General features: G+C 46.3%; 11 protein-coding genes across 11 annotated transcripts; 8 read left to right on the plus strand and 3 right to left on the minus strand.

The window, feature by feature from the left end:
• Positions 1-434: 434 nt before the first annotated feature.
• C8R40DRAFT_1071214 (uncharacterized protein) lies at positions 435-1,399 on the plus strand (the record flags this gene model as incomplete). The annotated part of the gene is made up of 2 exons (XM_046226314.1): positions 435-1,301; positions 1,358-1,399. The coding sequence occupies 2 exons, from the start codon at positions 435-437 to the stop codon at positions 1,397-1,399; spliced, it is 909 nt and encodes a 302-aa protein (XP_046084356.1).
• Positions 1,400-1,719: 320 nt separating this feature from the next.
• Positions 1,720-3,350, plus strand: C8R40DRAFT_401921 (uncharacterized protein). Its single transcript, XM_046234945.1, has 6 exons — positions 1,720-2,251; positions 2,316-2,440; positions 2,536-2,548; positions 2,604-2,648; positions 2,717-2,978; positions 3,067-3,350. The coding sequence occupies exons 1-6, from the start codon at positions 2,039-2,041 to the stop codon at positions 3,147-3,149; spliced, it is 741 nt and encodes a 246-aa protein (XP_046084357.1). The 5' UTR covers positions 1,720-2,038; the 3' UTR covers positions 3,150-3,350.
• Positions 3,351-3,369: 19 nt separating this feature from the next.
• On the plus strand, positions 3,370-9,258 carry C8R40DRAFT_1114611 (CPSF A subunit region-domain-containing protein). The gene is made up of 17 exons (XM_046228521.1): positions 3,370-3,825; positions 3,873-4,962; positions 5,012-5,175; positions 5,240-5,521; positions 5,574-5,745; positions 5,801-6,003; positions 6,060-6,602; positions 6,719-7,276; positions 7,329-7,521; positions 7,575-7,653; positions 7,707-7,848; positions 7,929-8,084; positions 8,136-8,282; positions 8,340-8,487; positions 8,541-8,675; positions 8,725-8,854; positions 8,927-9,258. The coding sequence occupies exons 1-17, from the start codon at positions 3,559-3,561 to the stop codon at positions 9,099-9,101; spliced, it is 4,584 nt and encodes a 1,527-aa protein (XP_046084358.1). The 5' UTR covers positions 3,370-3,558; the 3' UTR covers positions 9,102-9,258.
• Positions 9,259-9,581: 323 nt separating this feature from the next.
• Positions 9,582-10,345, minus strand: C8R40DRAFT_1172895 (uncharacterized protein; the record flags this gene model as incomplete). The annotated part of the gene is made up of 3 exons (XM_046231925.1): positions 9,582-9,997; positions 10,059-10,131; positions 10,196-10,345. 3 exons carry the CDS (start codon positions 10,343-10,345, stop codon positions 9,582-9,584), a joined length of 639 nt encoding a protein of 212 aa, XP_046084359.1.
• A 425-nt stretch (positions 10,346-10,770) lies between these two features.
• C8R40DRAFT_1050679 (alpha/beta hydrolase fold-domain-containing protein) lies at positions 10,771-12,100 on the plus strand (the record flags this gene model as incomplete). Its single annotated transcript, XM_046224652.1, has 5 exons — positions 10,771-11,089; positions 11,146-11,205; positions 11,269-11,431; positions 11,486-11,911; positions 12,022-12,100. 5 exons carry the CDS (start codon positions 10,771-10,773, stop codon positions 12,098-12,100), a joined length of 1,047 nt encoding a protein of 348 aa, XP_046084360.1.
• Positions 12,101-13,364: 1,264 nt separating this feature from the next.
• Positions 13,365-14,369, plus strand: C8R40DRAFT_1050487 (uncharacterized protein; the record flags this gene model as incomplete). The annotated part of the gene is made up of 1 exon (XM_046224633.1): positions 13,365-14,369. A coding segment is annotated over one exon (1,005 nt), but the record flags the coding sequence as incomplete, so codon positions are not given.
• Positions 14,370-15,754: 1,385 nt separating this feature from the next.
• C8R40DRAFT_1172898 (profilin) lies at positions 15,755-16,305 on the plus strand (the record flags this gene model as incomplete). The annotated part of the gene is made up of 4 exons (XM_046231926.1): positions 15,755-15,767; positions 15,827-15,924; positions 15,979-16,116; positions 16,174-16,305. 4 exons carry the CDS (start codon positions 15,755-15,757, stop codon positions 16,303-16,305), a joined length of 381 nt encoding a protein of 126 aa, XP_046084362.1.
• A 279-nt stretch (positions 16,306-16,584) lies between these two features.
• Positions 16,585-17,768, minus strand: C8R40DRAFT_1172899 (mitochondrial K+-H+ exchange-related-domain-containing protein; the record flags this gene model as incomplete). Its single annotated transcript, XM_046231927.1, has 5 exons — positions 16,585-16,907; positions 16,969-17,028; positions 17,092-17,242; positions 17,294-17,449; positions 17,502-17,768. The coding sequence occupies 5 exons, from the start codon at positions 17,766-17,768 to the stop codon at positions 16,585-16,587; spliced, it is 957 nt and encodes a 318-aa protein (XP_046084363.1).
• Positions 17,769-17,955: 187 nt separating this feature from the next.
• C8R40DRAFT_1114625 (WD40 repeat-like protein) lies at positions 17,956-19,357 on the plus strand. The gene is made up of 7 exons (XM_046228522.1): positions 17,956-17,989; positions 18,043-18,061; positions 18,114-18,275; positions 18,328-18,549; positions 18,610-18,851; positions 18,910-19,139; positions 19,195-19,357. Exons 1-7 carry the CDS (start codon positions 17,987-17,989, stop codon positions 19,319-19,321), a joined length of 1,005 nt encoding a protein of 334 aa, XP_046084364.1. The 5' UTR covers positions 17,956-17,986; the 3' UTR covers positions 19,322-19,357.
• C8R40DRAFT_1114629 (P-loop containing nucleoside triphosphate hydrolase protein) lies at positions 19,358-24,525 on the minus strand. The gene is made up of 23 exons (XM_046228523.1): positions 24,369-24,525; positions 23,849-24,312; positions 23,689-23,791; positions 23,625-23,636; positions 23,467-23,572; positions 23,182-23,414; positions 23,073-23,122; positions 22,702-23,022; positions 22,504-22,647; positions 21,888-22,450; positions 21,725-21,821; positions 21,511-21,665; positions 21,373-21,456; positions 21,205-21,319; positions 21,032-21,151; positions 20,821-20,976; positions 20,629-20,766; positions 20,451-20,566; positions 20,293-20,395; positions 20,077-20,235; positions 19,879-20,023; positions 19,767-19,822; positions 19,358-19,712 (listed from the first exon to the last, which is right to left on the minus strand). The coding sequence occupies exons 2-23, from the start codon at positions 24,218-24,220 to the stop codon at positions 19,569-19,571; spliced, it is 3,492 nt and encodes a 1,163-aa protein (XP_046084365.1). The 5' UTR covers positions 24,221-24,312; positions 24,369-24,525; the 3' UTR covers positions 19,358-19,568.
• Positions 24,526-25,904: 1,379 nt separating this feature from the next.
• Positions 25,905-27,636, plus strand: C8R40DRAFT_1050661 (delta 9-fatty acid desaturase; the record flags this gene model as incomplete). The annotated part of the gene is made up of 7 exons (XM_046224649.1): positions 25,905-26,193; positions 26,242-26,663; positions 26,717-26,848; positions 26,904-27,005; positions 27,063-27,189; positions 27,239-27,414; positions 27,469-27,636. 7 exons carry the CDS (start codon positions 25,905-25,907, stop codon positions 27,634-27,636), a joined length of 1,416 nt encoding a protein of 471 aa, XP_046084366.1.
• Positions 27,637-27,995: the final 359 nt, after the last annotated feature.

Below are 27,995 nucleotides of genomic sequence, written 5' to 3' on the forward strand. Positions count from 1 at the left end.
CACACCGTCTATCCTTCACAATCATTGCCAAGAATCATTGACACTGCAGTGTGATGCCCAGAAATTTCAATGCTTCGCATGGACTGTACCTCAAAGCTCGGGCGCTCCTCTTAAGCTCAAATTAGTTTGTTATAAGCTTTCGTGTCCGTTCGGGGATCTTCATCATACCCTCCATCTGAACCATCATTACCCTCCGGTGCGAGTTTCACGTTGAATGCACGTATCTATCTTGACGTCAGCCAATGGCAATTGTAAGAATTCAAGTATGGCGTCACAAGATCCACCTCCAGCGACCTCCAATCGTCAGAATTCGCGTCACGGTTGGACGCGTTTTTCACTCAAGAAGACTCGGAGGGATTTCATCTGGGTACTTAATGCTCTCCCTCTTTCGAGCAACCTCTCGTTCAACCACTACAACCAAATTCACTTGCACCATGTCTTCACATTCAACCCAATCACACAACGCAAAATTCGCAGTGCAGAACCTGTTTGACATCTCGAACTGGGCTTGCATCGTCACTGGGGGCGGCACTGGTATCGGTTTGATGATAGCTCAGGCGTTCGCCAACAATGGCGCTCGAGTCTACATCACATCGAGGCGAAAATCCGTTCTCGATAACGCGGTTAACACCTGGGGAAGCTCTCTTGCCCATCCAAAAGGCCAGTTGATTGCTCTCGAGTGCGATATCACGGACAAAAAATCGATCCAAAAACTCGTCGAGGAGGTAGAAGGGCGAGAGAAAAACATCGACGTCTTGGTTAACAACGCCGGTATCAGTCTTGGGACCAGCCAGGTAGAGAAGGGTGATGAGAGTGCAAAACAACTCAGTGAGGAATTGTTCGGGGAGGATCTAGTCAAATGGGAAGATGTTTATCGAACGAATGTTATTGGACATTTCTTCACCACCGCCGCGTTCATCCCCCTCCTTGCAGCAACCGCTACCGTTCATCCTGGCCGTACCGCAGCGGTAATCAACACCACGTCCATGTCTGGTATCACTAGAACGTCCCAACATCACTTTAAATACAATGTCTCCAAAGGTGCGGCTATCCATCTTACCACCCTCCTTGCTCAGGAACTCCGTCGAGATGGAGCGAATGTCAGAGTGAACAATATCGCTCCGGGGATCTTTCCTAGTGAAATGACGACACAAGAGAGCGATGAGGCGAACAAGTCTGAAATTCCTACTGGAGACGATTACGGTGAGAAGAAGGGTATTCCTGCAGGAAGGCCAGGAAGGGATGAAGATATAGCGCAGGCAGTTTTGATGTTAGCGTGCAACCAGTACGCTTATGGGCAGGTAAGTTTGTGAGGTTGTTATGCATCTCAACTTGGGACTCACTTAATGTTTCTCAGACAATTGCAATCGATGGAGGGTATCTTCTGCATCACCCATGATGGAATGCAGTAATTGTGTCTTGTACAACAAATGCAAAGATCTTCAGTTTTGGGCATAATCAGTGTATCCTCTGCAGCTTACGCTGGCGGCCTTGGGTTTAGTGCCCACAATATTGCATGATCTCATATCAACCCTTACGTTGCACAAGACAGATACTAGAGGTGGTTGGCGTCTTTGGACGGAGCCGCATATTAATCTGTTAAAGCAGGAGGACTCAGCAGTCTCGTATTTTTTCCCCTGCTATCCTTCGCCATGGTTAGGCCAGTGATAGATAACCCAACAAGGTCATGCTGCTCCGAGTTGGCTCGTCGGGTTTCAAAGAGAAAGAATCTTGATGAAGATTTTCACTGATTTTGATCGTCTTGATACAGCTGAATACACGGTACCGTTCCAGAGTGCTAAGTCCACGAACATTGATGAATATTGTATCAAAAACTCAATTCGATTCCCATCTTACCGCACCCAAACAATCATAGTCCGCCTTAAAAAGCAAGAGAACCTCCAAGTTGACCCCTTCGTAGGGATCATTGCTGCCTGGTGCACTAGTTGTCTATTGTTCGCTTCTACTATCACCTACGTCAGAGCTGGTCTCTTGACGGTACTAAGGCGCTTTCCGTTCATCCATCATTGATTCATCAATGACTTTTTCTCCTGCTTCATCGATATTCCTTTTGGTGTTGTTAATGCACTCGGTCGCAGTTTATTCTTCGCCCGTCAATCTCACATTGCTCAACAAACGAGGGGCTGGCACAATAGACCTAGACAACAACGCGAACGCCACGCACGACCTTTATCGTAGAGTCGATTTTGACAAGCCCAACCTCATTTTAGGATACCTGGCTGTACCCCAGGTCCGTTAAGGTCTTTTTGAGCTCCTATTTCATCGATTTCATTGTGATTATACAATGTTCCCAGAAAACAGCTGAAGAATTCAATGCGCATGGATTCACAGCTATCCCAGTCCCAAGGTCCTCAAATCCACTCGGAAATGACGGGACGTACGTTGAAGCGACTGCCATCCCAGACAAACACTTACCCGAGTGAGTGGTGTTCTGTTTTTCCAGCTACCTATGCAGCAGTTTCTTGTTCTCGTTTCGCTGTTCTGACAGTTATTGACGCGCCACTGAATATATAGTTCGTATTGGAAGGTTGGTCGGAGTTATCTTTCTCAGATTTAACATCATATTAAGGGAAAGTTCACAGTGCGCTGTCCTTATCAACACATTGGAGATGGTTCGAACTTTACGGGTGTGTTCCAGCGTCTTAGCGTATTCTTGCTGGAACATTTCTTTTACCTCTGTTTGTGCTCTAACTAGGGGTACGTCGACGACGTTAAAAGCCCAGCCTACAACCAACCCAGGTACCTTACGTATTTCATCGAGGATCTCCAGAAGGAATGGAAAAATAAAGGCAAACACTTCGTTCCTGGACCGCCTCTGCTAGCTGCCAGAATGCAAAAAGGGTGGTCTCAGCTAGTGGTTCTCGTCCCGTACCACTACCTCCTCAAATCTCCGAGTAACCCAAAACAGCCATCTGGAGAGAACCACCTTCAATTGAGTCTCAAGTGTACGCCTAAAGGTAAGCGGCTGTTGTATCTCCAGTTTTTGATTCACCGTGCAATTGTGGCGTGTGTAACTTACTCCCATCCGAAACTACCCAACTGTAGGCACATCTATGGATGTTAAACTTCCGCCCCCCGAATGGGAACAGTGGGGATTTGAATACTGGCCGAAGGGTCTCAAGAGTTAGAGCAGGGTACTGTACTTGAAATTTTTGTCCCCGTAAATTCTGGCCTGAGTAGTGCTCGATACTCAACGGGAAATTCTGGAGACAGGTACTTAGAATCTAGTAGGCTTGATGGTGGAGTATTGCAGAATTAGATATCATAACACGAGTGAAACGGAATGGACTCTGACTCTGAGTGACTGGCTGGACAGTGGAAAAACAAAAGCGTGGTATATACGGGCGCTAACGATTGCGTTTGCTTCCTCAAAATCTTAAGCCAAACTTTTTAAGCCAACAGTCAACAGAATCTATTCATTGCCCTTTTCTAATGCGAATGCGAGCTTGTTGAGCAACGCTAGTCCGAATCAAGTTTCCTGGATATCCACAGCGCGGCACAAAGGGTATCGCATTTAGATACAATTTTGGAAACATTATGCACGCTTTACATCAAGAAATTCTCGCTCCATCTGGAGTGGAATTTGCAGCCTGGGTCAAGCTCACTGTAAATGAAGGCGTACAATCAAATTTGGTTGTTGCTCGCTCGAATCTCCTGCGAATATTCGAGGTCCGAGAGGAAAAGTTCTTCCATGTACGAACTCACCGCCTGCATGGGATTGTTACCGGTCTCGAGGGCGTGAAGGTGCTTGGAAGCTTGGAAGATGGACGAGACAGGCTTTTAGTAGGATTTAAGGATGCCAAGGTCCGTTTATATCCTTCACTTCGGAAAATATATTCACTTCCCAGTAGATTGCTTTACTGGAATGGTCCGACGCTCTACACGATTTCACAACGGTTTCCATACACACGTATGAGCGAGCACCGCAATGCTTAGACATCAGACCAACCTTCCGCTCTCTTCTTCGTGTTGACCCTAATTCACGATGTGCAGCATTACTTCTGCCTCAAGACGCGCTAGCCGTCCTACCCTTCCACCAACATGAAGAGCTCATACATCCCACGCAGGGAGATCAGATGGATGTCGACGGTGAAGGGAATAATCGCTCGGACATACCCTATTTTCCCTCCTACATCCTCGACCTTCCTCAATCTGTCTCTTCATCTATACACAACATTATCGATTTTGTCTTTTTGCCTGGTTTTCATAACCCCACCATCGCTGTCCTGTTCAATGAACGGCCGACTTGGACAGGCAGACTCGAAGAAGCTAAAGATACCTGTGGATTAATCATATTTTCCATGTCCAATTCTTTTTCGTCTTGGGGTGGCATAAGCTCCACCTTCACTGTGATCACAAACATTCCCAACTTGCCATACGACGCTTATGCGCTTGTTCCATGCATATCCGGTGTTGCAGGACTGGTAATTCTTACATCGAACAGCATCGTTTACGTCGACCAGGCAACAAAGAAACTCATGTTGCCGGTCAATGGCTGGGCAACGCGTGTCTCTGATATCGCTGCGGTCAATGTTACCGATGTAGCTCAAACGCGAGATCTTGCACTTGAAGGTTCCCGCGCAGCGTTCATCTCTGAGACCACTCTCCTTCTAATTCTGGCTCGCGGTGATGCCTACACGGTCACGTTGGCAATGGACGGGAAAGCAGTTTCGGGATTGTCAATTTCGGACAAACCTATGGTAAAAACTACGATTCCGAGCCTAGCCATGAGCGTCACTGCATCATCACCGCATGCTGGTCGTGATGTGGATGCTCATACCATTCCTTTCATATTTGTAGGAAGTACACAGGGACCCTCTGTGCTGCTTAAGACAAACATGGTAGAGTCAGAGGAGGACGACACCGATAGGGAAGTAGACAACGGTAACGACGTGCGCGCGCCTGCAGGAGAAGACGATGATATGTACGATGATGATGCAGGTAAGGAGATCTCATATTGTTATACCTTGTTTGTCTTCACTCTTAACAGACATCTACGGTCCTTCTCATACCTCTGCTCCTGATCCAAAGAGGGAAGAAGTTCGGCAGAGAGACGAAAAACGGCGGAAGCTCAAACTCCAGTTGCTGTTAGCAGACTATCTACCTTCTTACGGGAGCATCAATGATATGGCGTTTGGGTTGACAAAGAATGGAGTGAGAATTGGCAGTCTGAGTTACATTTACGTTCACTGACGCTGACATATTTCCCGCTCTGCAGGACAAACCAACCCCAATTTTGATAACAGCCACGTCGACATACCAACATGGTGGATTCACCCTTTTCCAGCGGGATCTTCCGGTGAAGGTTACGAAGAAGAGGATGCATATACTTGGTGGAACAAAGGGTCTGTGGAGTTTTGCTTTGCAGAAGAAGGTAGAGAAGGGGAGCGGGACTGGTCATCATAATGGTACCGGAAATAGTAATGGAGGAGAAAGGGATACGAAGGATGTAATGATGATAATCAGCACGGACGCAAACCCTAGTCCTGGATTCAGTAGAGTGGGTTTGATTCGTCCCGATGTTTTCTTGTTTTTCACTTTTGATACAACAGATAACCATCCCCCCACCCTCGTCTACTACACCCTCTACACCCTCCATAGTGAACATATCCAATAATGATATCACTGCCCGCATTCAAGGTACCAGCATTGGTGCAGGTCCGTTTTTTGGTGGTGTGGTGGTATTACAGGTCATGACAGGAAGTATAAGGGTTTTGGAGACTGGTGAGTCTTTATTTTAGAGTTTACGGCCTTCGTTGTGATTTCAAACCCCAAATAGACGGCACTGAACGTCAAGTGATCAAAGACGTAGAATCCAGCTCTTCTTCCACTGTTTCTACTCCCCGAGCGAGAATACGTGCATGTTCGATTTCGGACCCGTATGTGTTGATTTTAAGAGAGGATGATACCATGGGTCTCTTTATCGGTGAAGTAAGCAAAGGAAAACTAAGGAGGAAAGATATGAGTATGTTGGGCGGAAAAGTCAGTGTTAATTACTATGAACGGCGTAATCAGACATTGATGCATATTTTCTCTAGACATCAAAATATCTAACCGGCTGCTTCTTCACCGACCATACAGGAATGCTGGAGAAGAACGTATTCTCGCCAAACCCGAAAGTAGACCTCGGTCAACGCTCTTCCGATGGTCTAAATAATCAGTGGTTACTCCTAGTCCGACCCCAAGGTGTCCTGGAATTATGGTCTTTGCCAAAGATGACATTGGCGTTCTCAGTTGCAATCCCGTTTGCGACTCTGGAGAATGTGCTGATGGATTCAGGTGAAGGGGTGGCATCTTCTATCCCTGTGCCTGCTGCGACAACAGTAACGAGCGCAACTTCCCCTTCTGCCCCGCCTGTCCCTCCAACGGCTCCGGCCATGCTTCGAAGTCAATCTCAAACGCAAGATGTAACTATGACCCCGGTTGAGTCTGATGCGGGGGATGCTGGAGCAGCGATGCAGAATAAAGAGAAACCGGAATCAATGAATCAAACGAAGGAGACTGACGGAAGAGATACTGGTGCTATTGAACAAGTTCTTCTTGCTCCGTTGGGCGAGACCAGACCAGAACTGCATTTGTTTGTGAGTATGCTGCAAAAACATCCAATGTGATCCCTACTCAGGGAGATCTCTACCTTCTTTGCCTATTATCTTTCTTCAAGTATTGACTGAGTATTTCTTACATTTATTGTACCTAGGTGCTCCTTCGTTCTGGACAATTGGCCATATATCAAGCTATCCCTGCTCCTGCTCCACCGTTGCATTCCACTGCTGTGGAAGCACTGAACGGTGTAGAACCGACTTCGCCTACCATTGCGGCAACACCATCCACTCTAAACTCAAGACTTGTCCGCCTCCGCATCGCTTTCGTTAAAGTACTGTCAAAGACATTTGAACTCCAAAACTCAAATATTGCCGGCGCCGGTAATGGGCCGGGCGGAGTTGGCAGTATGGGGAGTGCAAGTGGTAGTGCATTGACAGACCAAAAGAAATTCACGAGGATGTTCTTACCATTTGTGACACCGAATGTGTCATCTTCGTTAACAATTCCTCAAAACAAACAGAAGAAGGGCACAACTACGTATTCGGGGGTTTTCTTCACTGGCGAAAATCCTTCTTGGATCATCTCCACCGACCGCGGTGGTGTGCACCTATACCCTTCCGGACACGCAGTTGTACATGCGTTTACAGCGTGTCCGGTACTGGCCTCCAGGGATCCACGAATAGGAGGAGAATTTTTAATCTATAGTGACGAGGTAATACCTAGCAAACAATCATCAGACATCACATTCATTTTTAGACCTATAGGGACCTACCTTGCTTGAATGGATCCCGGACTTTGGATTGGACTTTCCTCTACCCATGCGCTCTGTGCCTCGGGGCAGGGCGTACTCGAGCGTCGTCTTTGACTCGTCGACTTCTCTTGTCGTTGCTGCGGCAGTGTTAGAGGCTCGCTTTGCCAGCTTTGACGAGGATAATAATAGAATCTGGACCCCCGACGGTAATTCGCGTTTCGCCCCCGAATGTGTTTGACTTTGATTTTCGCTTCTGTAGCATCGAATATTTCGGACCCCACCACGGAATGCTCTGCTTTGGAACTCATCTCCCCGGATTTGTGGGTTTCCATGGATGGGTAAGACCTTTGCCGTTGTGAATACCCGAAACGTCTCTGATTGAACGAACCAGATACGAATTTGCCACCAATGAAGTTGTCAATGCCGTCGCATGTGTCACTCTTGAAACTTCAAGCACAGAGACAGGATCCAAGGAATTCATCGCTGTGGGGACAACCATAAATCGTGGGGAAGATTTGGCTGCGAAGGGCGCGGTGAGTGATTCCAGTGGTATATCTTTATGCTTCTTGTAGAAGTCCAGTATCAACGCAGTTGTTCATAATAAATGTTACAGACGTACATTTTCGAAATCGTTGAAGTTGTCGCTGACCCGATGTTGGCTCCTAATCGATGGTATAAACTCCGACTCAGGTGCAGAGACGATGCAAAGGGACCGGTGACGGCAGTCTGCGGGCTAAACGGATATCTAGTGTCTTCCATGGGACAGAAGGTTAGTAACGATGTTCCTGCATTGTGTAGATCTCAAGATTATACACTGTAGATCTTCGTTCGTGCATTTGATTCGGACGAACGTTTGGTGGGTGTAGCATTCATGGACGTTGGCGTATATGTCACTTCGCTTCGAACCATCAAGAACTTGTTGTTAGTGGGTGACGCGGTGAAGAGCGTATCATTTGTGGCATTCCAGGTGCGTTCTATCCGATTAATCGATGATTTACTCATTCTTACTGCGGTAAATGTTCAGGAAGACCCTTATAAACTTGTTCTTCTTGCTAAAGATAAGCGGCACCTCTGTGTCATTACCGCAGATTTTTTCTTCGCTGAAAACGAGATGACGATCTTTACGCACGACGAGGAGGGAATTCTGAGATTGTATGACTACAATCCGCATGGTTGGTCGTTATGTTTGTGTTTTGATTGAACCATCAATTGTTGCTATCATTAGACCCCGAATCCGGAGATGGCCGACACCTCCTCATGCGCTCGGAGTTCAACAGCCAAGCAGAATACCGCACGACGGCGCTCATTGCACGACGGACGAGCACAGATACTGTCATCCCGCAAGCTAAGTTGTTATACGGTATACACTCTTCCTTTGCTGGTTCCAGGCCAATGTAATCGGTTACTAGGTGCGACGAATGGATCAATTGCAACCATCACTCCGGTCGAAGAGTCTGCCGCGAAACGATTGCAGTTATTGCAAGGACAATTGACCAGAAATATACAACATGTCGCAGGACTCAATCCGAGGGCGTTACGGTTGGTCATTTATGTCTTACTCGTATTTTATCTGCCCACTTCATACTCGTGACAAATGCATTTTCTTTATAGTATCGTCCGGAACGACTACGTTTCCAAACCTCTCTCGAAGGGTGTTCTAGATGCTAATCTGCTGGTACATTTCGAGAGTTCGTCGATAACAAGGCAGAGAGAGATGACGAAGCAGATTGGAACGGAGATAGGGATCGTGAGGCGGGACTGGATGGCGTTGGATGGGCCGTGGTGACTGGTAATAAAAGACTACACGGTGTTTTGCTACGATTGATAAAATATACCGTACTTAAATTTGATCCCAATGCATGGTACATTATTCCTACCATACTGTAGTAATCATTGACCTGATTTGTGAATCTTCGAAGGCTCAATAGCACGAAGAACGTGGTCCTAGACGACGTATATTATCAGCCTTAGTATACCTGTCTGATAATGATTCTATCAAATGTACATAGTCTAATCAGACCAGATCACTTTCCCAATGTCCTGAGTCAACCCGATAATCCCAATAAGCATTGAACCAAGTCTCCTGAGAAATTCATTCAGGTCAGACAAAAATTCATTCTTCAATGACAAACTCACCAGTTCACTCCTAGTAGTATAGGGAGTTAGGAAATTAACTTGTAAAAGAGGATATTCAAAGTTAAAGATATGGACCTCCTTCACTTTACCATCCTTTGTCATCTCTACTAGGAAGTTCTCCCAATGCAAATCACTGATCGGGAGGGTGAGTATACTTGAATTCATAATATACATCTGCCACTTGCATATATAGAAGTTTGTCACCAAGAGCCCATAGTAAAACCTGCGTTCGCACTTTGGTCCGGACTTGCTCCCTCAAATTTTCTCTCTGACCTGGGTTTTTTATCCAGGCATCTGTTTGCTGCAAGGGAACCCCAGGAAATTTGCGAGTGATTATGGTTGGTTTTCCCTTGAGCAATCCAGAATCGAAAAGGTAAGAAAAGCGTTTCAGTGCACCAACTTCACTCAAGGCCGAGCGGTCGAATTGTTGAAGGACTTTGATGATCACTTCTGCTCTCTTCTTATACGGATCTGGGGCTATACAGATGGCAGAATTGCGGGCGTTTCTTGTTTCTGGTGACTTGCATTTATATGACAATGTCCGCGCTGAGGAGGAGAAAGAAAGGCTAGTTCAATAAACACTTCATCCTTTAGCTCAAAGACTTACTGAAAAAGGTCATATCAAATGATGATACTCGTACTGCTGGATCATGTTCATATACCCTGATCATCCAAGCCTGCTAAAAGATGGGAGACGGGCCAGTCAGTCTTTTGCGCAGGTAAACAGGAATTACTAGGCGGTACCGCATATTTCTGATCTTTCAAGACACGGAAGACCATGTCTCGAGAGTATGAAGGCGGTGGTGGTATGTTCAATGCTTCAGATAAACTGCTTGTTGACATAGGGTGTGAAGGTGAATGTTCTGAATATGGTGGTGGCGGGCGGCTTGGCATCGGTACAGCATAAGTATGTGGGAAGGTGAAAAGAATCCAGGATGAGCTGATCATGAAAAGGAGAAAGTGTACTGGATGTTTTGGCGACATTGGTAGACCGCAGGATGCGAACTTGTTCTGGCCAGCAGAGTGCGATTCAGGCAGAGGTCTAGTTTCGTAGGGATATTCAAGTGTTCTGATACCCTTATATGTATGTATGTGTTTTTTTCGTGAGAGATGTTTTAACTTTCGGCGGCTCCTCCCAGTCCCAGACTCCGGGGTTACCTTCCTTGAAGTTTGAAAGCCTGACTGGGCCATTTAATTGCGCAGATTCGACGGAATACGGAAGCAAGAAGCTCCAACGATTCCCATACCGTATTCTATTAGGACTCATCCATGTGAGTGTAAACTCTCCCTCGATCCCCACTACTGTCACAGTAAGTACAATGGCCACCCCAGTTGAGCCTCAACCCGTTCCAAAGCAACCACTTCACGATTCAATCATATCGAGGCTCGATCCCGAATATGTCATATTCCATGAAAAGTACCTCCAACATATCACGCCTCCTCATTCGCTCCCATGGGACCCGGTCAAGATGCGAGCGCCGCCTGAATTCGGGGCTGCATCGAGGAAACCAGTTGAGGTAGGTAAGATTGCAGAGTACGAGCTGAAGAAAGGAGGGCATGGACGGAAAATGAGGGCGTATACACCACCTGGACAGCCTCCGACGACAGGCTGGCCAGTTATACTTTATTTTCACGGAGGTGACTTTTCAACTGTGAATTCTTTCTGAAAACTGAGCATGGTGGCGTGATCACAGGTGGATGGGCACTCGGAGGACTCGACAGCGAACAATCGATCATCACGAATATTTGCGTCGGTGAGCACTGGCTGAAACAATAACAACAACGTCGGTACGAAACTGATGCAACGCCTACTTGAGGTGCGAAATGTGTTGTGCTATCGGTTGATTATCGATTGGCGCCAGAGAACCCATTCCCAGCAGCGGTTGAAGACGTTGTTGAGGCCCTTCAGTGGGTGCTAACAGATGGGAAGAACTTGCTAAATATCGATGTGTCCAAGGTGGCGACTGGAGGTCTTTCTGCGTGAGCATAGATAAGGCTCTAGGCCCTTTTTATACATTGACCGGTTTACTATAGTGGTGGAAATCTGGCAGCCGTTCTTGCGTTGAAATCGACTGAAGACTCTTTTACACCCACTCTTCACGCACCACTAGCCCTCCAGCTCCTTATCGTTCCTTCGCTCGACTTAACAGCAACTGACGCTCCCGGCGGACGCTGGGAATCTAACAAACACGCACCATTTTTGCCACCAGCCCGAGTGAATTGGTTCAAGAAAATGTATGTTCCCGATGACAAAGATTGTTTGAAATGGGAAGTTTCGCCACTTTTAGCGCCCGAGGATTTAGTGAGGAAGGCGCCCAAAACTTGGATAGCCGCGGGGGAGTTGGACGTCTTGTGCAACGAAGCGGAAGCCTACGCAGAGAGGTTGCGACACTGTGATGTGCAGGCGGAATGTGTGGTTTATCAAGGAGGAACACACCTGAACTTTATGCTTGACGGTGAGTACATAATTGGTTTCTGGTGAATAATGCATTGATGGATGTATGGTATAGGGTGAGTGCTGTCGCTGTATTGGCTCTAAGTGTGTTCTACTCACGGTTCGGGGAATATAGTATGATGGCGAGCGGAGCTCGAGGAATTTCAGATGCAGTCGCTGCATTGGCAAAAGCATTTGGCACTGCGGATGTTTAGTCATGACTTTGGCCGTGTTCTGTTATTTCCGTAGTACTATCATACGGTCATTGTATAAGAATAGTGTGTAAAACATGACAGCCTTGTCCTATTAATATTTGAGCAACCAGCGAGGTTTCGAAATCGAAACTTACATTCATGGTGATTATGTAGGCTGCGATTCTAGAGGGCTCCAGCCGCCTATGATAATAACTTGGAATTCTGCATAAAGATTACTCCAGATTCCGCCGACAAGATTACTTCATATACCTAATTTGCGTATCGAAAACAAAAGGCACTCAGGCTGTCGCCACATTCCCGTAACTGCCAACCGGGATACCGCCTATGATAATAACTTGGAATTCTGCATAAAGATTACTCCAGATTCCGCCGACAAGATTACTTCATATACCTAATTTGCGTATCGAAAACAAAAGGCACTCAGGCTGTCGCCACATTCCCGTAACTGCCAACCGGGATACTAGGCCTCACTATGTTTCCTCCTCCGTAAAACCTATACATAGGGAACCCCCACAGGAACAGGTTATCACCTGTTATCACAGATTGCTGGATATTATGTATTAAGCGCAAGAGATCAAGACTGATCAAGTTCACTGCGCAATCGCGGTCGCCCATTTGAGAAGGACATTAGATTCGATGATCCGCAAGATAGAACGGAAAACATCATCTCACCGTTTGAGTTTCGTGGCAGGAGCGATTAAATCAACACCTCGTGATCTGACGGAGACAACGTCATGATCCTGTTATACTGGTAGTATCAACTAGCAGAGACTAGCAGTCATAAGAGAGGTCAATTAAGACAAAGCCCAGTCTCACGGCATGAGCCGAGGCATCCGATAGAATAGGAGCGCCGCGATCGATAGCGTTCACAACGTGGGGGGGCCCGAGGGTTGAGAATTCTGAGTGACCTTGCAGAAGAGAGGTACTTTGATATTACATGAGGGCAGGTCATAGTGGTTGTAGGAGAATTTGTTGCCGGACCCTGACAGGTCCTGACTAGGCTGAGCACTGTTGCTACTTGCAAGAGAAAAGGCCACATCCAAACGAGGAGATGAGAACATCGAGGGCCACTTACGTAAAATGCGGAGTTGAAAAGGTACAACGATTTCTGATTGAATTGAACTTAAGTTAGCTTGACCACTTCCCACTTCTTATTTAATAAATTCATTTAGGCTTCCGCTTCAATGCAACCTCTTGTTCCCTCACCTCCACCATGGCCTGGCAGTCTCCGCGTTTTGACTCTTTCCCCAGCGAAGTTGTCGCGATGATTTTCGAGCTAGGCACCTTTACCGAGCTCGGAAAACTCCAGCATAGTCCAAACCAGACTCCTTTTGTGTTTGAATCGTGCTGCAAGTCTAACGATTATAGTTATTCTCCTCATTTTCCAATCCTGGTTTCTCATGTCTCGCGAAAATGGAGGGCCATCGCTCTCAATACGCCTGCTCTTTGGTCCACGCTCTTTTTCGACCATGCATCACACCTTGAAAGAGGCCGCGTCTTCTTGGAACGTTGTTCTCCACGAGGATCTAGCTCGCCAGAATTTTGCTCTGGGTATTTTCTAGATATCGTTATTGCAACTGTTCCATTTAAACGAAAGACGACACAGGATGACGATTCGATATCCAAGGAGGAATTGGAGGAAATATTCAACTTGTTGGTTCCGGTTACCGTCCGGTGGAGATCTTTTTGTCTGCGTGTTCGGGATAACACATGTAAGAAGGTAGCCCGTGACGCTCTAGGTCATAATTGTGGAAGGGCGCCGAATCTAGAAACGTTGCAGCTCTACCATTTCGAGGACTATAATAACGTCGATGAGCTCATCGAGGCTACTATCCGGGATCCTGTTATATGCTTCGCTAATAACGTCCCCAAACTCAAGCATCTCAGCCTCATTGGTGTCAACCTTCCTTGGGCACAAAGTCCATACTTGGAGGGTTTAGACACCCTAGAACTAGCTCTACATCCAGAAAAGATTCGTCCGCCGTACGAGGTTTGGGACAGGATGCTGCGTCTTTCACCCGACTTACGGAACCTCATTCTTCATTACTCTGGACCGAAGGAGGGATGGGACGAGGAAGGTTCTCCAAGCTCCACCCTTGCATGGCAAGGTGACGACCTGTGGCGTTCCGACTTGCCTTCTGGCAAGATAATTCTGGATAAACTAGAAGTTTTGAGCCTGACGGATATGGACGCACCGTACCTCGCCAGAATCCTCGACCGCATTCAGTTTCCGAACGTCCAGAGGCTTGTATTAGAGCTCACATCGGAGGAGGAGGACTCTGATTACAGCGAGTTTCTCCAAAAATGCTGCAGTGCCGGCATAAGCAACACTGAAAGCTCCTCGGTTCGGCTCTTTCATAATTCAAATCTATCTAACTCCTCGATGTCGACCATTCTGTCGGTAGATAATCTAAAACCCCCTCTCTTCCCCTTCCTTCCTACATTAACGTCATTGACGTTGTCGGCTCTCGATTGTAAACTCTCAGTGCTACGATCGCTGTTGGTTTGCCTACCCGAGCTTATCGAGCTAGAAATCGACTTTCAACGAGTCTGCGTGAATGATATGTATCCGGAATCGTCATTAGCGTGGCGCATATTTGCGGATGAACCAATTGCTCATATGGAAGACAGAGATACAGGAACAGTGCTGGATAGTTTAAGTAGACCCTCCAGTCAAAAAGGTCCGCTACTACTTCCAAAGCTGCAGGTATTTAAAATTCTCCGTCTTGGAGGAAGGCAAGTAGAGGGTATCATCAGGAATAGGGAATGCGTCGTCAAGGACACCTGCGAGTCGGACATCAGAGCGATGCCCGCACCTACTTCCACCATATATCCCGACAACGTTCCTACTCGACAAAGGTCTATGTACATTATCAGATACACGAGAGAGATGGAGGAGCACGATCCGGTGTTACGAAAACTGATCACCTCCGGATGTTGTTACTTTCCGACAAACTGTGTCGAACGTCGCTTGGGCGGATGGGACACACGCACTGAGCCTTCAGATCGGCTGGTCGAGGAGAATCCGTCTGCAGTTCTTCGGCGGTTGGAGCCCGAACTCAGAGATGCCTATGGGAGGAAGGTGAAGGCTGAGTATTGCTCAACTGCCCCTATCCCAATCAATGTCGAGACGAATGGCTGGACGAAGGTGATGGTTCAAGCAGAGATGATCAATACCGAGGAATCAGATCCTGCTGAAGATGAGTATGGACTCACAGACGATGAGAGTGGCTCTGAATGGGAGTGATTTTGGTGCGTATCCATGCTAATTGTGTAGCGTGGAAGAACATGCTAAGTACTGAGTAGGTTTTTTGGATTTATCTGCTAAGTCTTTCGAGCATTTTGAATTCGGTGAATCGGGTTTTAGGGACAATTGGGAATTTATTGGCTCTTATTATCAGGCTCCTACATAGAAGGTTGAATTTGTTGTACAATCTTTTGTAGCTTTAACATCTGATTTTTGTATCATCTTTATTGGGGTCTTGAGGCTCGACGTGAAAAGGTAAATTTCACGCTCGGAGTCCCGATTACTCTTTCGTCTATCTAGCGGCTATCTCCGGCGCGCTCTCCTATTACATCCTGTGCTTGCCTTTGTTCAGTTACCACCACTTGCACACCTTACCGTCGTTTTCCTTTCTACGCAATACCTCAGTCATGTCCTGGCAAGGTGCGACTCTCGATCTCTTATCGCGTCCCTCAAACCTTCTAATGTCAATTCAATTTCAGCATACGTCGACACCAATCTCGTGGGCACTACAAAAATTGCCCAAGCTGCTATTCTCGGTGCCCAGGGAGGAGTATGGGCTACCTCAGAAGGCTTTGAAGTTAGCATTTTCTTCTGTCAGACAACTAGTCAACCCTTCTCATGAATATGAAAGATCAGCCCAGATGAACAGGCGCGAATTCTGCAAGCTCATTCACAACCCTCAGCTATACAGGCATCGGGCTTGGTAATCGCAGGCGTGAAGTACTTCTGTCTGCAGGCTAACGAGAGGAGTATATATCTAAAGAAAGGTGTATGTGCTTTACTTTTGCTGATCTTTCACCTCTCGAACCCAACAATTTCGCTTTAGGTTGACGGCGCTATCGTGGTCAAAACTACTCAGGCCATATTATGCTGTATCTACAAAGCACCTGCGCAAGCACCTGAGGCAACAACAATTGTCGAAGGCTTGGCCGATTACCTGATAGGTGTTGGATATTAGACGCAAGAAGTGTGTTTTGTTGAACCTATGAACGATCAATTGTATTAATCATTTTCTTGAAATTCAATCTGGATCGCTCTCGTTACTTCTACTACTTGTGTTAAGTTATCACTAGTAAGTACAGTGTCAGCGAAACGACGAGGAAGATCAATACACCGCATTACACATCATATTCCGATACAGTTCAATAGTATACATGTACGCCAACTTGCCCCATCATTCCGAAGGCGTGTAGAGGAACAGGGCAACTCGAGAAACATTGTCATATACTTAACCACGTTATGTTGTTGAAGTTTTGGTTCGAATTCGTGCCTGCTCAATTGCACGGTACATATCGGATGCAGAACTTTCCTCCAGGGAGAATGTTGATACGATGTCGGGGACAGCGTCTCTAGTGAGCAGTAGCTCAATGTTCTCTGTTTCCGAGTGTGATGAAGCATGTGGGGACGACGGCTGATGAGATAAGGGTGCTGGTCGAGTGGATGTTGAAGTCAAGGACTTCGGGGTATATTTCTTGTAAAGCGCGTCAAGTTCTAAACTGGGAGCAGAAACTACATGTCCATGTTTGATAAGAGCCGCGAGATATTGAGAAGCTCTGTATGCTACATTTGAGGAATTCGGATTAGAACGAGAACAGGTAGGGGCCAGCCAGGAAAAGCAAACCTCTATAATGTGACCATGAACGCCACACACAAAAGAAGAACGGTAGGTTGGGTATGATCGCTGAAAGTATATTGGATTAGAATGGTTTGTCAACAGAACAAGGATTCATAATAGCAGACGAACGTATGATCATAAACGGAGCAGTAAATGGAGCTATGATCATCCAAGTCCAGAACCCTTTCTTATGTCTAGGCTCCCTCGTATGGATGAGCTCCCGTAGCTGGGATAACGATGACTCGGCGCTTTGTATCGAAGGTGGGTACAACAGTGGTAGCTAGTAAAAACTCTATGAGCGCAAACCATATAAAGCAACAACATTACTTACTATGACTTTCTTGTTTTCATCTGTTTCCTCGACTCCCTTCCCTCTAATGTCTAAATGAAGGATGGTGGGACCCATTGAAGGATCTACGCCTTTCAATGCCAGTTCTTCATAGTCTAATCGGTCCACTAGGCGTTCTCCAATTCGAAAAACTTTCAACTAAGTGAACTTCAGGACATTATGAAGTAATTCAATGGATGCTCTAAATCACCTTCCAATTACCCTCTGGGGCTTTACCGAAACCTGCCCAGGTATTCGAAGCCTTTTCGTGAGCCCAGTGAATCCATCCTCCCTTCGGCTTCCATCTTGGTTGACTTGGCTCTTCCCGCTTAATTTGAGGGAGATTTACTTGAAATTGATAGAAAGTAAACGCGTTTTTATGACTAAGGCTAGGTAGAACTGCTGAAGCGTTTCGCGGGCGAGTAATAGGGAGGGAAATTATGCGCTGTACAGAGCGCAAGTTCTTGGGAGAAACCATCGGACGGTGTGAAAGAACGTCGGCGTGTTCTACGCGTATAAATACGAAAGAGAAATGTTTCTCGCGAAGAAATTAACGCGCGCCAAATACGTAATACGTGACGAGAGTCGGCAAAATCGGGAATTGCCATTGCCGATTGATGGCATCAAAAAGCTGGCTCGGCCAAGGTTTTCGTGTAAGCACGTGGCAATCTCCTTCTTGAAGTGCTTGGACAAAAAATGGTATAAGTTATATACCCTTTACACAGACTCGCTTTTCTGACTTGGTTTTATAGAGACCTATACTACTGCAAGGTTCTTTCAACTTCTTGATGCTTTTAACGACTCGTCTTGACTTCATCATCAGGTCATGAACGATCCTTGACTCAGATCAAATACAACCGCGATGGGGACCTTTTATTCTCCTGCTCAAAAGACCATGTAATCAACGTTTGGTATACGCATAACGGGGAACGGTTGGGGACTTATGATGGGCATAATGGGACAGTATGGACGGTTGATGTCGATTGTGAGATGATTTTTTACCCTCAACCAATATCATAACAGTATCGCTTTCACAGCAGAATCGATGTACATGGTCTCTGGATCGGCAGATAATCAATTGCGTCTATGGAATGTCGCCACAGGAAAATGCTTATACACCTGGGAATTCCCTACCGCCGTAAAACGAGTAGCGTTCAGCGAGGATGACAAGCAGGTGGTGTGTATCACTGAACAGCGAATGGGGTTTCAATGTACAATCCGGGTATTTAACATCAATCGCACGGGGGATGGCACCAAACGTACGTCTTGGGGTCGATTTCTGGATATCTATCCATTCTCAAATCGCAAACGTTGTACAGAGTCAAAAGAGCCAGCACATATGTTCAGCCCTGTTGGATCAAAAGCCACAGTTTGTGCATTCACCTCGCAACCAGGCATAATCTTCACCGGCCATGAGTCCGGTAAGGTCGCGCTGTTCAATTACAAGACCGGCGAAGAGGTGGATAGCAACGAGCGCGCACACGGGGATGTTGTAACAGATCTGCAAATGAGTCCTGATAAAACCTACTGCATCACGAGCAGCAAAGATAAATCCGCTAGGGTGCTTTTTTATTTGCTTCGAATGCGACATCTGTGTTGATCAAATGAATTTTATGCAGATACACGATACTAAAACCCTCGACGTGATTAAGACCTTTACAACAGAAACCCCACTGAATAGTGCAGCTATCGCACCAAATAAACCATATGTGCTTCTTGGGGGAGGTCAGGAAGCCATGAGTGTTACTACGACATCCCTACGCCAAGGAAAATTTGAGACGCGGTTTTGGCACAAGGTATTCGAGGAAGAAGTCGGTCGTGTTAAGGGTCATTTTGGACCTATCAATACGTGCGTGTTCTTGTTGGATCCTATTCATAAAAAGGTTAATGGACTAGTTCTTTAGCATTGCTGTTCACCCGAAAGGTATCTCGTACGCATCTGGAGGGGAAGATGGGTTTGTACGAGTACATCATTTCGATGAATCATACTTCAAAACACAGCCTTATGGCGACTTGCAGATAGAGGATTGATGTTATAGCGATACTGTAGTAATATGATTGATATACTATGAATCTTTGATTCAGACAATGAAGATACCAGGTCGCAAGCACGTATAGACTCCATTGGTGCAAGGAGTATCAAAATAGACGAAGAAATCAAGGGGGTAATTATGAGGATAGGTAGGTAAGTGATTGGAAATATACGACTACTCTATGTATGTGTACAAAGGAAATCAAGAAATCAGCAGAAAAAGAAGTCATTTCAGTCCATGCCTATTCAACCCATCGCAAGAATGCCTTGCCCTCGTTCCGGATCAGTCATACGATGGACACGAACGGTAGGACCGATCGTGATATTGTTCATATCCTGAGGCGTGATGAGAATGTACTGTTTCTTGTCAGACTGATTTGCAGTATCAATCTGTGCAGGTCCGCAATGAGCATTTGTAAAAAAAAATAAGCAAAAAAACTTTACCATCATTTTCATACTGATACGACGGTTTACGGCATCCATGAAAACATCGAATTCGTCTAAGGAAGGAAAATCAGTGATGAAGGGGTTTGCTTTTACTTCGACCGCGACGTACCAAGGCATCTCAGAGGGCAACCTATCGACTCCCAAAGCGAGAGTAAGAGACAAATCGTGGAAAAGGATTTCTCTCCTCCACTGAGAGAGCGAGGATCTTTCTCCTTCGAGCCATCTTGAGTGCTAAGCTGGTCGTCCGTTTGCACCTGGGGAAAAGGGTGAATTGACCACTCCATCTAGATATTGAAAGAATCAATACCTTGAGGGACAATGTCTGCTCGGAGTGGTTAAACAAGATGTTTCCAAAGTATCCTCGCTGAGACAGGTTGTACCGGAAGACCATCTTACAACGAAGAGCAATATGACGCCGAAATTCTTGCCACCGTGAAAGTCGTGCGGCTAAAGAGGCTCGGAGGATCTGCCGGATTCAAGCGAGTCAAAAGAGGATAAGCGGACGATGCACAACTGCGTTCACCTTGTTTAACTGAAGCATCTGTTTGTAGTCCTTCTGCGCCCTTTCCAGTTTTTCCTTTGTCGTATTGACTTCCTTGATGATCTGATCAACAGTGGCTCCTTGCCTTTTAAAAGAAAAATGTAAATCAAAGGAATGCTTAGAATGAGGAGAGAACGTGCCTCTTCTCTCGCTCTTGCAGTGCATTCTTGACGTTGTCCATTTGCCTCTGTATATCTTCAGGTTTCCTGTTCGTTTCGACTCGATCACCTATTTCAGAGGCACTGTTCGTCCAACTCTGACGAACACATTGTATGCATCTTAGTCTAGGCAGACAAGTAGGAGTAGACACCCACAAACCTCGAACTCCTCTGTTGTAGTCTTCAGAATTGTTTCTGCAGCTTCGATGGCTACATCGGATTCGTGTCTCTTCTTCTCATAATGTTGCACCGCACGCTGTGCGTTCATTCGGGCTTCAACTGCTGCATCGACTCGTGCCTACAAACAATTGTCAGACTGAACAGATGCGAGGTCGAAATAATTTGAACCTACTCGAATCGCACTCAGTCTATCATTGAAGCTGTTGATCTCTGCCCGGAGCGCAAGCTCTTCTTCAGTCAGACTATTCAATGTCTGCTCGAGTTGCGCTTTAGTACGTGCAACATCCTCGAACTGTTTTATGTAGGTATCTCTCTCTTGTTCAACTTCCTATATTCATCGAAAGCAATGAGCCATAATTTATCGATGAGTAAAAGAATCTCACCAGCTTCGCTTCCTGCAGACCCTGAATATTGACTGGGGTATCTTCATTCGCCTCTTGCAGTAGATCCTGAATTTTTTGGTTGGCTCCGGTAAGGATCGAATTAGCTCGACGAGAATTTTGCTGTCACAGTAAGAACAAGCACAATGGTGACACATATGGGGCTTGTTACTCACCTTGTTCTGAGACTCTTCGTGTTTGAGCGCCGTGTAAGAAGTCCGGAAACGTTGAACTTCTGAAGTCAAAGGTCCATATTGTGCATCCAACTGCTTGCGTTCAGCCTCAAGATGCCTTCGCAAATGCATGTAAGATAGTGCCCTGTACACCGATGTGAAATCGCGAACCTCTGGCATGTAGCAAAATCCTCGTTTCGCAGCATTTGGCTTCGTTGAGGTTTTCTCAGCGGGTTGGTAGATCCACCACCGTCACTACAGGATAGGGGTCATCACGACACTTGAGTTATACGTGAAGAAATGCTTTACGGGAAACGTTTCACATTGAAACGATCTTGAGTCCATGCAACCCCACCACCGACACGACGCAAGACATGTTCAGCTTCCTTGCGGGTAGGTGCCAGTATCAGGGTCTCAATCCTGGCTTGATTAATGAGGATTCGTTTGACGTCCTCGTCTTCAATCTATCGAATAACGATGATAAGGCAGTATCAGGATGTAATAATCTAATTTGCCCTCTGACCTCTACTGCCCTCAAGACGGTCAAAACATCGGGTGCTGGCTCGCCAGAGCTATAATCGAACCTATCCTTTTCGAAAATTATGATCTGGTTGTGCTTCCTATGGTTTATACGTGGTGAGCAAGATACCCACATAGTGCAGACAGATATATCCGGAAAAACTCACAAATTCGCCTGATCAAGCACTCTCTTGAGACTGTCCCTATCTCTCGGGTCCGTGACCGCAAATGCAGTTAACGATCCGCCCAGCTGCTGCGCAAGCAGGTCTGCCCAAGCGTCAGGATCCTTCACTTTCACGTATCTACCCAAAGGCCCCAAGGGTTCGTCACCGTACCACTTCATCTGCTGAATCCTTGCAACCACCTGAGACATCCCAGGTCCGTAGGCCGAGTACTTGTTGTCCTGATCACGCTGTAGTTGACGGAGGGAATTCTCGACAGTTCCGATATTCTGTTTTAACTGTTCTAACTCAGCCTGCTTCGCTTGGCCATCTTGCTCAGCACTTTGAGCGCGCCGCAAAATATCCGAATTAGCAGCACTGAGTTGTTTGATAATGCTTTCTTGCTCCGCAACAGTCGCTCGTGCTTCGTCCATTCTGCGTGTGAAGTCGTCACGCTTTTCCTGAGTATCTTGCGCTGATCGTTGAATTTCTGCAGCGATGTTGCGCTCAAGATCCTGAATGGAATTTTTCGCTGCAGTGGTGGAAGTGTTAATTTCTTTCATATCAGACTATGAAGGGGGGTCAAATGACAATAGATGTGGTGAGGACAGTAGGCACAGACACTGCACTTCGAGATTTGGCTTTTGAGCGCCTTCATCTCAGTCTTGAAATCACTTTTGCGTCGGTCGAGGTCATCGATATTACCAATCGCGTTGATTTCTTCTTCATGCTTGGTGACGTTCTCCCCGGCATTTTGCAACTTGACCTTGAAAAAAAAGATCGACATCGAACCAAATTTGAACAGACGTGGAGTACTGACTCTAGCGGCATTAAGACTCTCCTCAATTTTCTCCCGGTGTCTCTTTGCATGTTCTACATCTTCCATTTTCGATTGTAGGTCCCTCTCTTTCACTCGTACGTGTGACCAGGCCAACTCGGTTTTGAGTTCTTTGGCTTTCGCCTTCTGCTTGAGGGCTTGAGCAGCTTCCTGATATTTGGCAGTGGCTTCACGGAATGCTTGCTTGAGGTCAGGAATTGCCTCCTTCTTGTTTTCGAGGACCTTCGTAGTGTTGGTTATATTCTCATAACAGGTTTCGTATTCCGTAGCAAGTTGGGACAGCTGAGTTCCACGAAGAAAGAACTAAAAGGGAATACATTAACAATAGTGGATATTTAGGAGACACAACATACCTTATATTTATCGGCTGGCGCGGACGCGCTCAAAAACTGTCTGGCGGCATCTACACGCAAAACAACAGTTCAGATTTCCAATAGTTTCTTCACTGGAATATTAGCGTACCCTGAGTTAGAACATTCATCGGATTATCGACTTGAATGTTCATGTGGTCGCAAATCGCAGATAGTTCTTCTCTCTTGCTACTGACCGTATGGTTGCTCTTGGATCCTCTAATCTTCCAGGTCGAGCTACCCTCTTTGGTAAAGCGACGCGTGATGAGTATAGACTTGCCATATTCATGAGGTTTGTATGCCTCTTCGCCTTGATTCTTGAGGGCAATGGTGACTTCGGCAGCACTGAAAACCCAGGTGGGTCATATATAAAGGAAAGATGACGGAGAAGGCTCACGATTGGCCCTCTCGGATAAATGATTTGAGGCCGCTTCCTCGACCGGTCGAGTTGCTCTTACCACCTAAAGCGATGGTTATGGCGGATAAGACAGCGCTTTTACCACCTACATAGAGGATGAGGACGAAGTCAAGAGTGCAGAAAGCTCCAGTACATACTCCCGTTGTGTCCTAGGGATTTCCAAGTCAAGAGAATGTAACAAAACTTGCTGATTGAGCTCACCGATAATGAAATTGATTTGAGGTCCAAACTGGAAACTCAAAAACCTGTGACACATGAACTGGTGCATCTCAATGCTCTCAATGATTCCGTGTTCCGCAACGCCCTGAGCAGCGCATGAGCCATAACTTGAGAGAAAAGAGCAGATATCATTGCAACTCACACCGACAATGTGCCTCTTTGCGTCGACCGCTTTTTCGACTCTTTCATGGTACTGCTCTTCAAACTGATCGTCATCAATGTGATCGGCATGAACCTCTGGCTCTTGATCATCATCGCTGGACGAATTTCCATCCTCCCCGGGTGCCCTCCCTTTCCCCTTGTTTCGTGGTCCGCGTCGTTGAGAACGATTATTTGGCTCAATATCACTGGCACCATCAGTACGAGCTCGTTTAAAGGCGGGAGACGCGTCTTGAGCATCCTCATCGTCGCTATTAGGGCTTACAAGCCGCTTGGCCATTGTTGATATGGTGGTTACGGTCAATTGTCTATCGTGAGGTCCACGTGCATCGTGTAAATTTAATGAGTGAGTCATTTTCCTCCCACCTCTTGGACCACTTAGCTATAGCACTCAGCTGCCAGTAATTATTAGGTCTTTCCCTTTCCTCTGCGAGATACATCTTGTGCCTGCGAAGTTTCGTGTCTTTCGCGAGTTTGGCTCGCTTCAATGGGTATGTATGCACCTGTAGGCTGTGTGTGCGGAAATATAATTCCAAATACGATTGAAAGTCAATTTCCGCCCAGCTCCCGACACACTCCCCCAATAACTGGTAATGAGTCCAGTGAGCGTTCCGTCATCCCATATGAAGAACCAAAGAGTTCGAATTTATTCGAATTCGTTGTCTAACTATTAGAGTACTAGAAGAGTACTAAGACTCCAATCCAGCTATCCAATCTGAGTCCGGACTTGCGACGACTATCATTCCAATGTACCCTGGCTCTAGGCCCAGCATTAAGGTTGCCTGGTTCAGCAGGTCCAGTCGGGCCCGGTCCATATTATCCTGGTAAGGCTGCGCTGTCCCCAGCCAAATGTGCTACAGTCTTTGCTGTGAATCAATATAGCGACTGTGAATTTGGCTTTGATGTTATTGCCGAACCTTTAGGTAAGGCTCCTTACAAAAGTGTTTTGTCTGTTTTCGTAGGGGGGAAGTTGGCCTTATCCACCAGATCTTGACCGATATAGACAAGTATGACTAAGCAAACTCATCAAGCCAAAGAAGTATAAACCGAGTCGGCATCTGCCCAATCAAACTCAAATTTGAATCAAATGCATTAGTAGAAATAGGCAGCAGAGCAGCCAGAGCAGTATTGCTTATACAACTACTGAAAGGAACCTTAAGAAATAAATGACTTGTACAGCGTAAGAGTTATTTGCCCCTCAGGCTTCATGGTTGTATTCATGTGCTATTTTCAACTTGAAGACAGGCAGAGTGCCAATTGATGGCCATTGATGGCTGCTGTTCCGTAAGTATCATTCACTGATCTGCAAAACCTGTATTTTCGGCTAAGGGTCCGAAAGCGGTTGAGAGCACTTCCCAGCAGTGAAAGCACCCAGAGCATGTTGCTTTCGGTGCTTTCAGCATTGGGATCTGCTGGGATCTGCTCTCAGCCCTTAGCCGAATATCCAGGTTTTGCAGATCATGTGAACATGGTCACTCAACATACTCAACAGTCAACTACATCTGCAAAACCTGTATACTCGCCATAGCAAGGATACTGGCTGGAAAGCGCTCTCCAGCGACGAAAGCACCCAAAGCAAAAATCAAAGCCTGCTCTGGGTGCTTTCACTGCTGGGAAGTGCTCTGAGCTGCTTTCGGCTATTTAGCCGAACATACAGGTTTTGCAGATGTATTGGGCCGCTGCCTTACAGGGCATTACAAAGTGCTATACTGTTTGTGTATACACACATCACAATACTCAGGAGATTGGCCAGTTGTGTATATATTGGATATAGTAGTACTAAATGTTCGGCCCTTGCCGCTTGCGGCCTTACCCCCAGTCATTGGTGTTATCTCGGGTAGGAGCCTGAGATTCTCTTCTATAGAGATGCGAATTTCTTGCCCAATTTGAACTGCCCCAACATCCCCAACACTTACAATTGCGTCACGTAATGTGTGATCAGGTCAAAAACTTTTGGGGTGGGGCTGAGAATATAATTAGGCGGAAAACTACGCACTGGATATCCATCTCTTTCTTCTTTCTTCTCACTGTTGTCCATAATGTCGGACGTTGTTAAGAAGGGCAGCGATGATTCCTCTGCAACGGTAACGTCGCAGGTGACTGACTCACCGACTATTCCCGACGTCGACAACTATGTCGCATATACTATCAAAAACACGAAGGCGTTGCCTCCTGTTACCTGGTCGAATCTCCTGAATGAGCTCAACTGGCTCTCAGTGTACATTCTGACCATTCCGCCTTTGGTTGGTTTCGTCGGCGCGTTCTATGTCAAACTGCAATGGGAAACCGCTGTTTGGGCTGTGGCATACTACTTTTTGACTGGTCTAGGTACTTATCCTTTCGCACCTTTGGGTTTACGCTCTAATATCACTTCAGGTATCACGGCTGGTTATCATCGTCTATGGGCTCACCGTGCATTTAACGCATCTCTTCCTTTGCAATATGTTCTCGCTATTTTGGGCGCTGGCTCCCTCCAGGGCTCTATCAAATGGTGGTCCAGAGGTCACCGTGCTCACCATAGATATACCGACACTGAACTCGACCCGTACAACGCACACAAAGGCTTTTGGTTCTCCCACGTCGGCTGGATGTTGGTCAAGCCTCGTCGCAAGCCTGGTGTTGCCGATGTCAGCGACTTGAGACATAATCCCGTCGTCAAATGGCAGCACAAGCATTATCTTTCTTTGATCCTGTTCATGGGCTTCATACTGCCATCGATAGTCGCTTACGTTGGATGGGGAGATGCCAAAGGTGGATTCATTTACGCGGGAGTCATTCGATTGGTTTTTGTGCATCATGTAAGTTGACAATATACACCTTTGATTCGAACTGCGGGACTTATATTATCTAGTCTACTTTCTGTGTCAATTCGCTTGCGCACTGGCTTGGTGAAACTCCCTTCGACGACAAACACACTCCTCGGGACCACATGATTACTGCATTTGTGACAATCGGTGAAGGGTACCATAACTTCCACCACCAGGTAAAAGGACCTTTTGAGTTATCTATTCAATAGTTGGTGACCCGGGTAAATTTAGTTCCCCATGGACTACAGAAATGCCATCAAGTGGTACCAGTACGATCCCACCAAATGGACTATTTGGGTGTTGGCCAAGTTGGGTTTGGCTTCGCATCTTAAGGTAAGAAAGAATATTATACAATTTGCGGATGGCATTCATTAACCCGATTTTATCCAGGTCTTCCCCGATAATGAAGTTCGCAAGGGTCAGCTCACAATGGAATTGAAAAAACTTCGCCGAACGCAGGATAAGCTTTCGTGGCCCAGTGATAGTAACGACCTTCCTGTTATATCTTGGGAGAGCTGTACGTGTTTCGTTTATCTCGTGTTCGCAAAATCTCATCCTTGTCGTAGTCACAAGTCAATCAGAAAAGAGACCTCTTATCCTTATTTCTGGTTTCATCCACGATGTTTCAGATTTCATTGAAGAACATCCGGGTGGTGCACACTTTGTTCGCAATTACATTGGCAAAGACGCTACTACGGCTTTCTTCGGAGGTGTATATGATCACTCCAACGCAGCTCACAATGTACGTTTATCTCCCAATATCTCCTGTATTCGCCTTTGACGTCGTGTCTTATAGCTTCTCGCTATGAAACGCGTCGGTGTCCTGCACGGCGGCTCTCCACATGGCTTAGATGACAAGCGTGCAATTCCTCCTTCCCAGAGACTCAAAATCGCACGTTACACTGAATTGCTTTCACCTGGAAGCAGCTCGGCGTACAGCGACGGAGAGGATGGATTGCTCTAGTTTGTTTGTTGCTCCGCATCAGTGTATTTAGCGCCGAAGTAGTAGAAGTTTCTTGTGTCCGAATCGACGTTGCATATGTTCACGACTTGTATTTTAATTTGCATTGACTTATACATAGAATAAAGAAGAATAGGCGTGTTCAATTAATCAAATACGGTTTCACGGCTTTGCGGAATCTGTAAGAAATTACTAAGTATGGAAATTATTTTTCAAGAAATCGTGCAATTTCTAGAAAGCCGTGAAACCGTATTTTTTAATTGAACACGCCTAATGCTTTCATCATGAACTGGAGATTGAGATTGAGATCGGAGGAAGATTGAACTTTTTCTTGATCTTCCCGCGTTGGGTCTTTGCTTCTT

Source organism: Lentinula edodes, assembly GCF_021015755.1.
Source record: "Lentinula edodes strain Le(Bin) 0899 ss11 chromosome Unknown C8R40scaffold_27, whole genome shotgun sequence".
NCBI lineage: Eukaryota > Fungi > Basidiomycota > Agaricomycetes > Agaricales > Omphalotaceae > Lentinula > Lentinula edodes.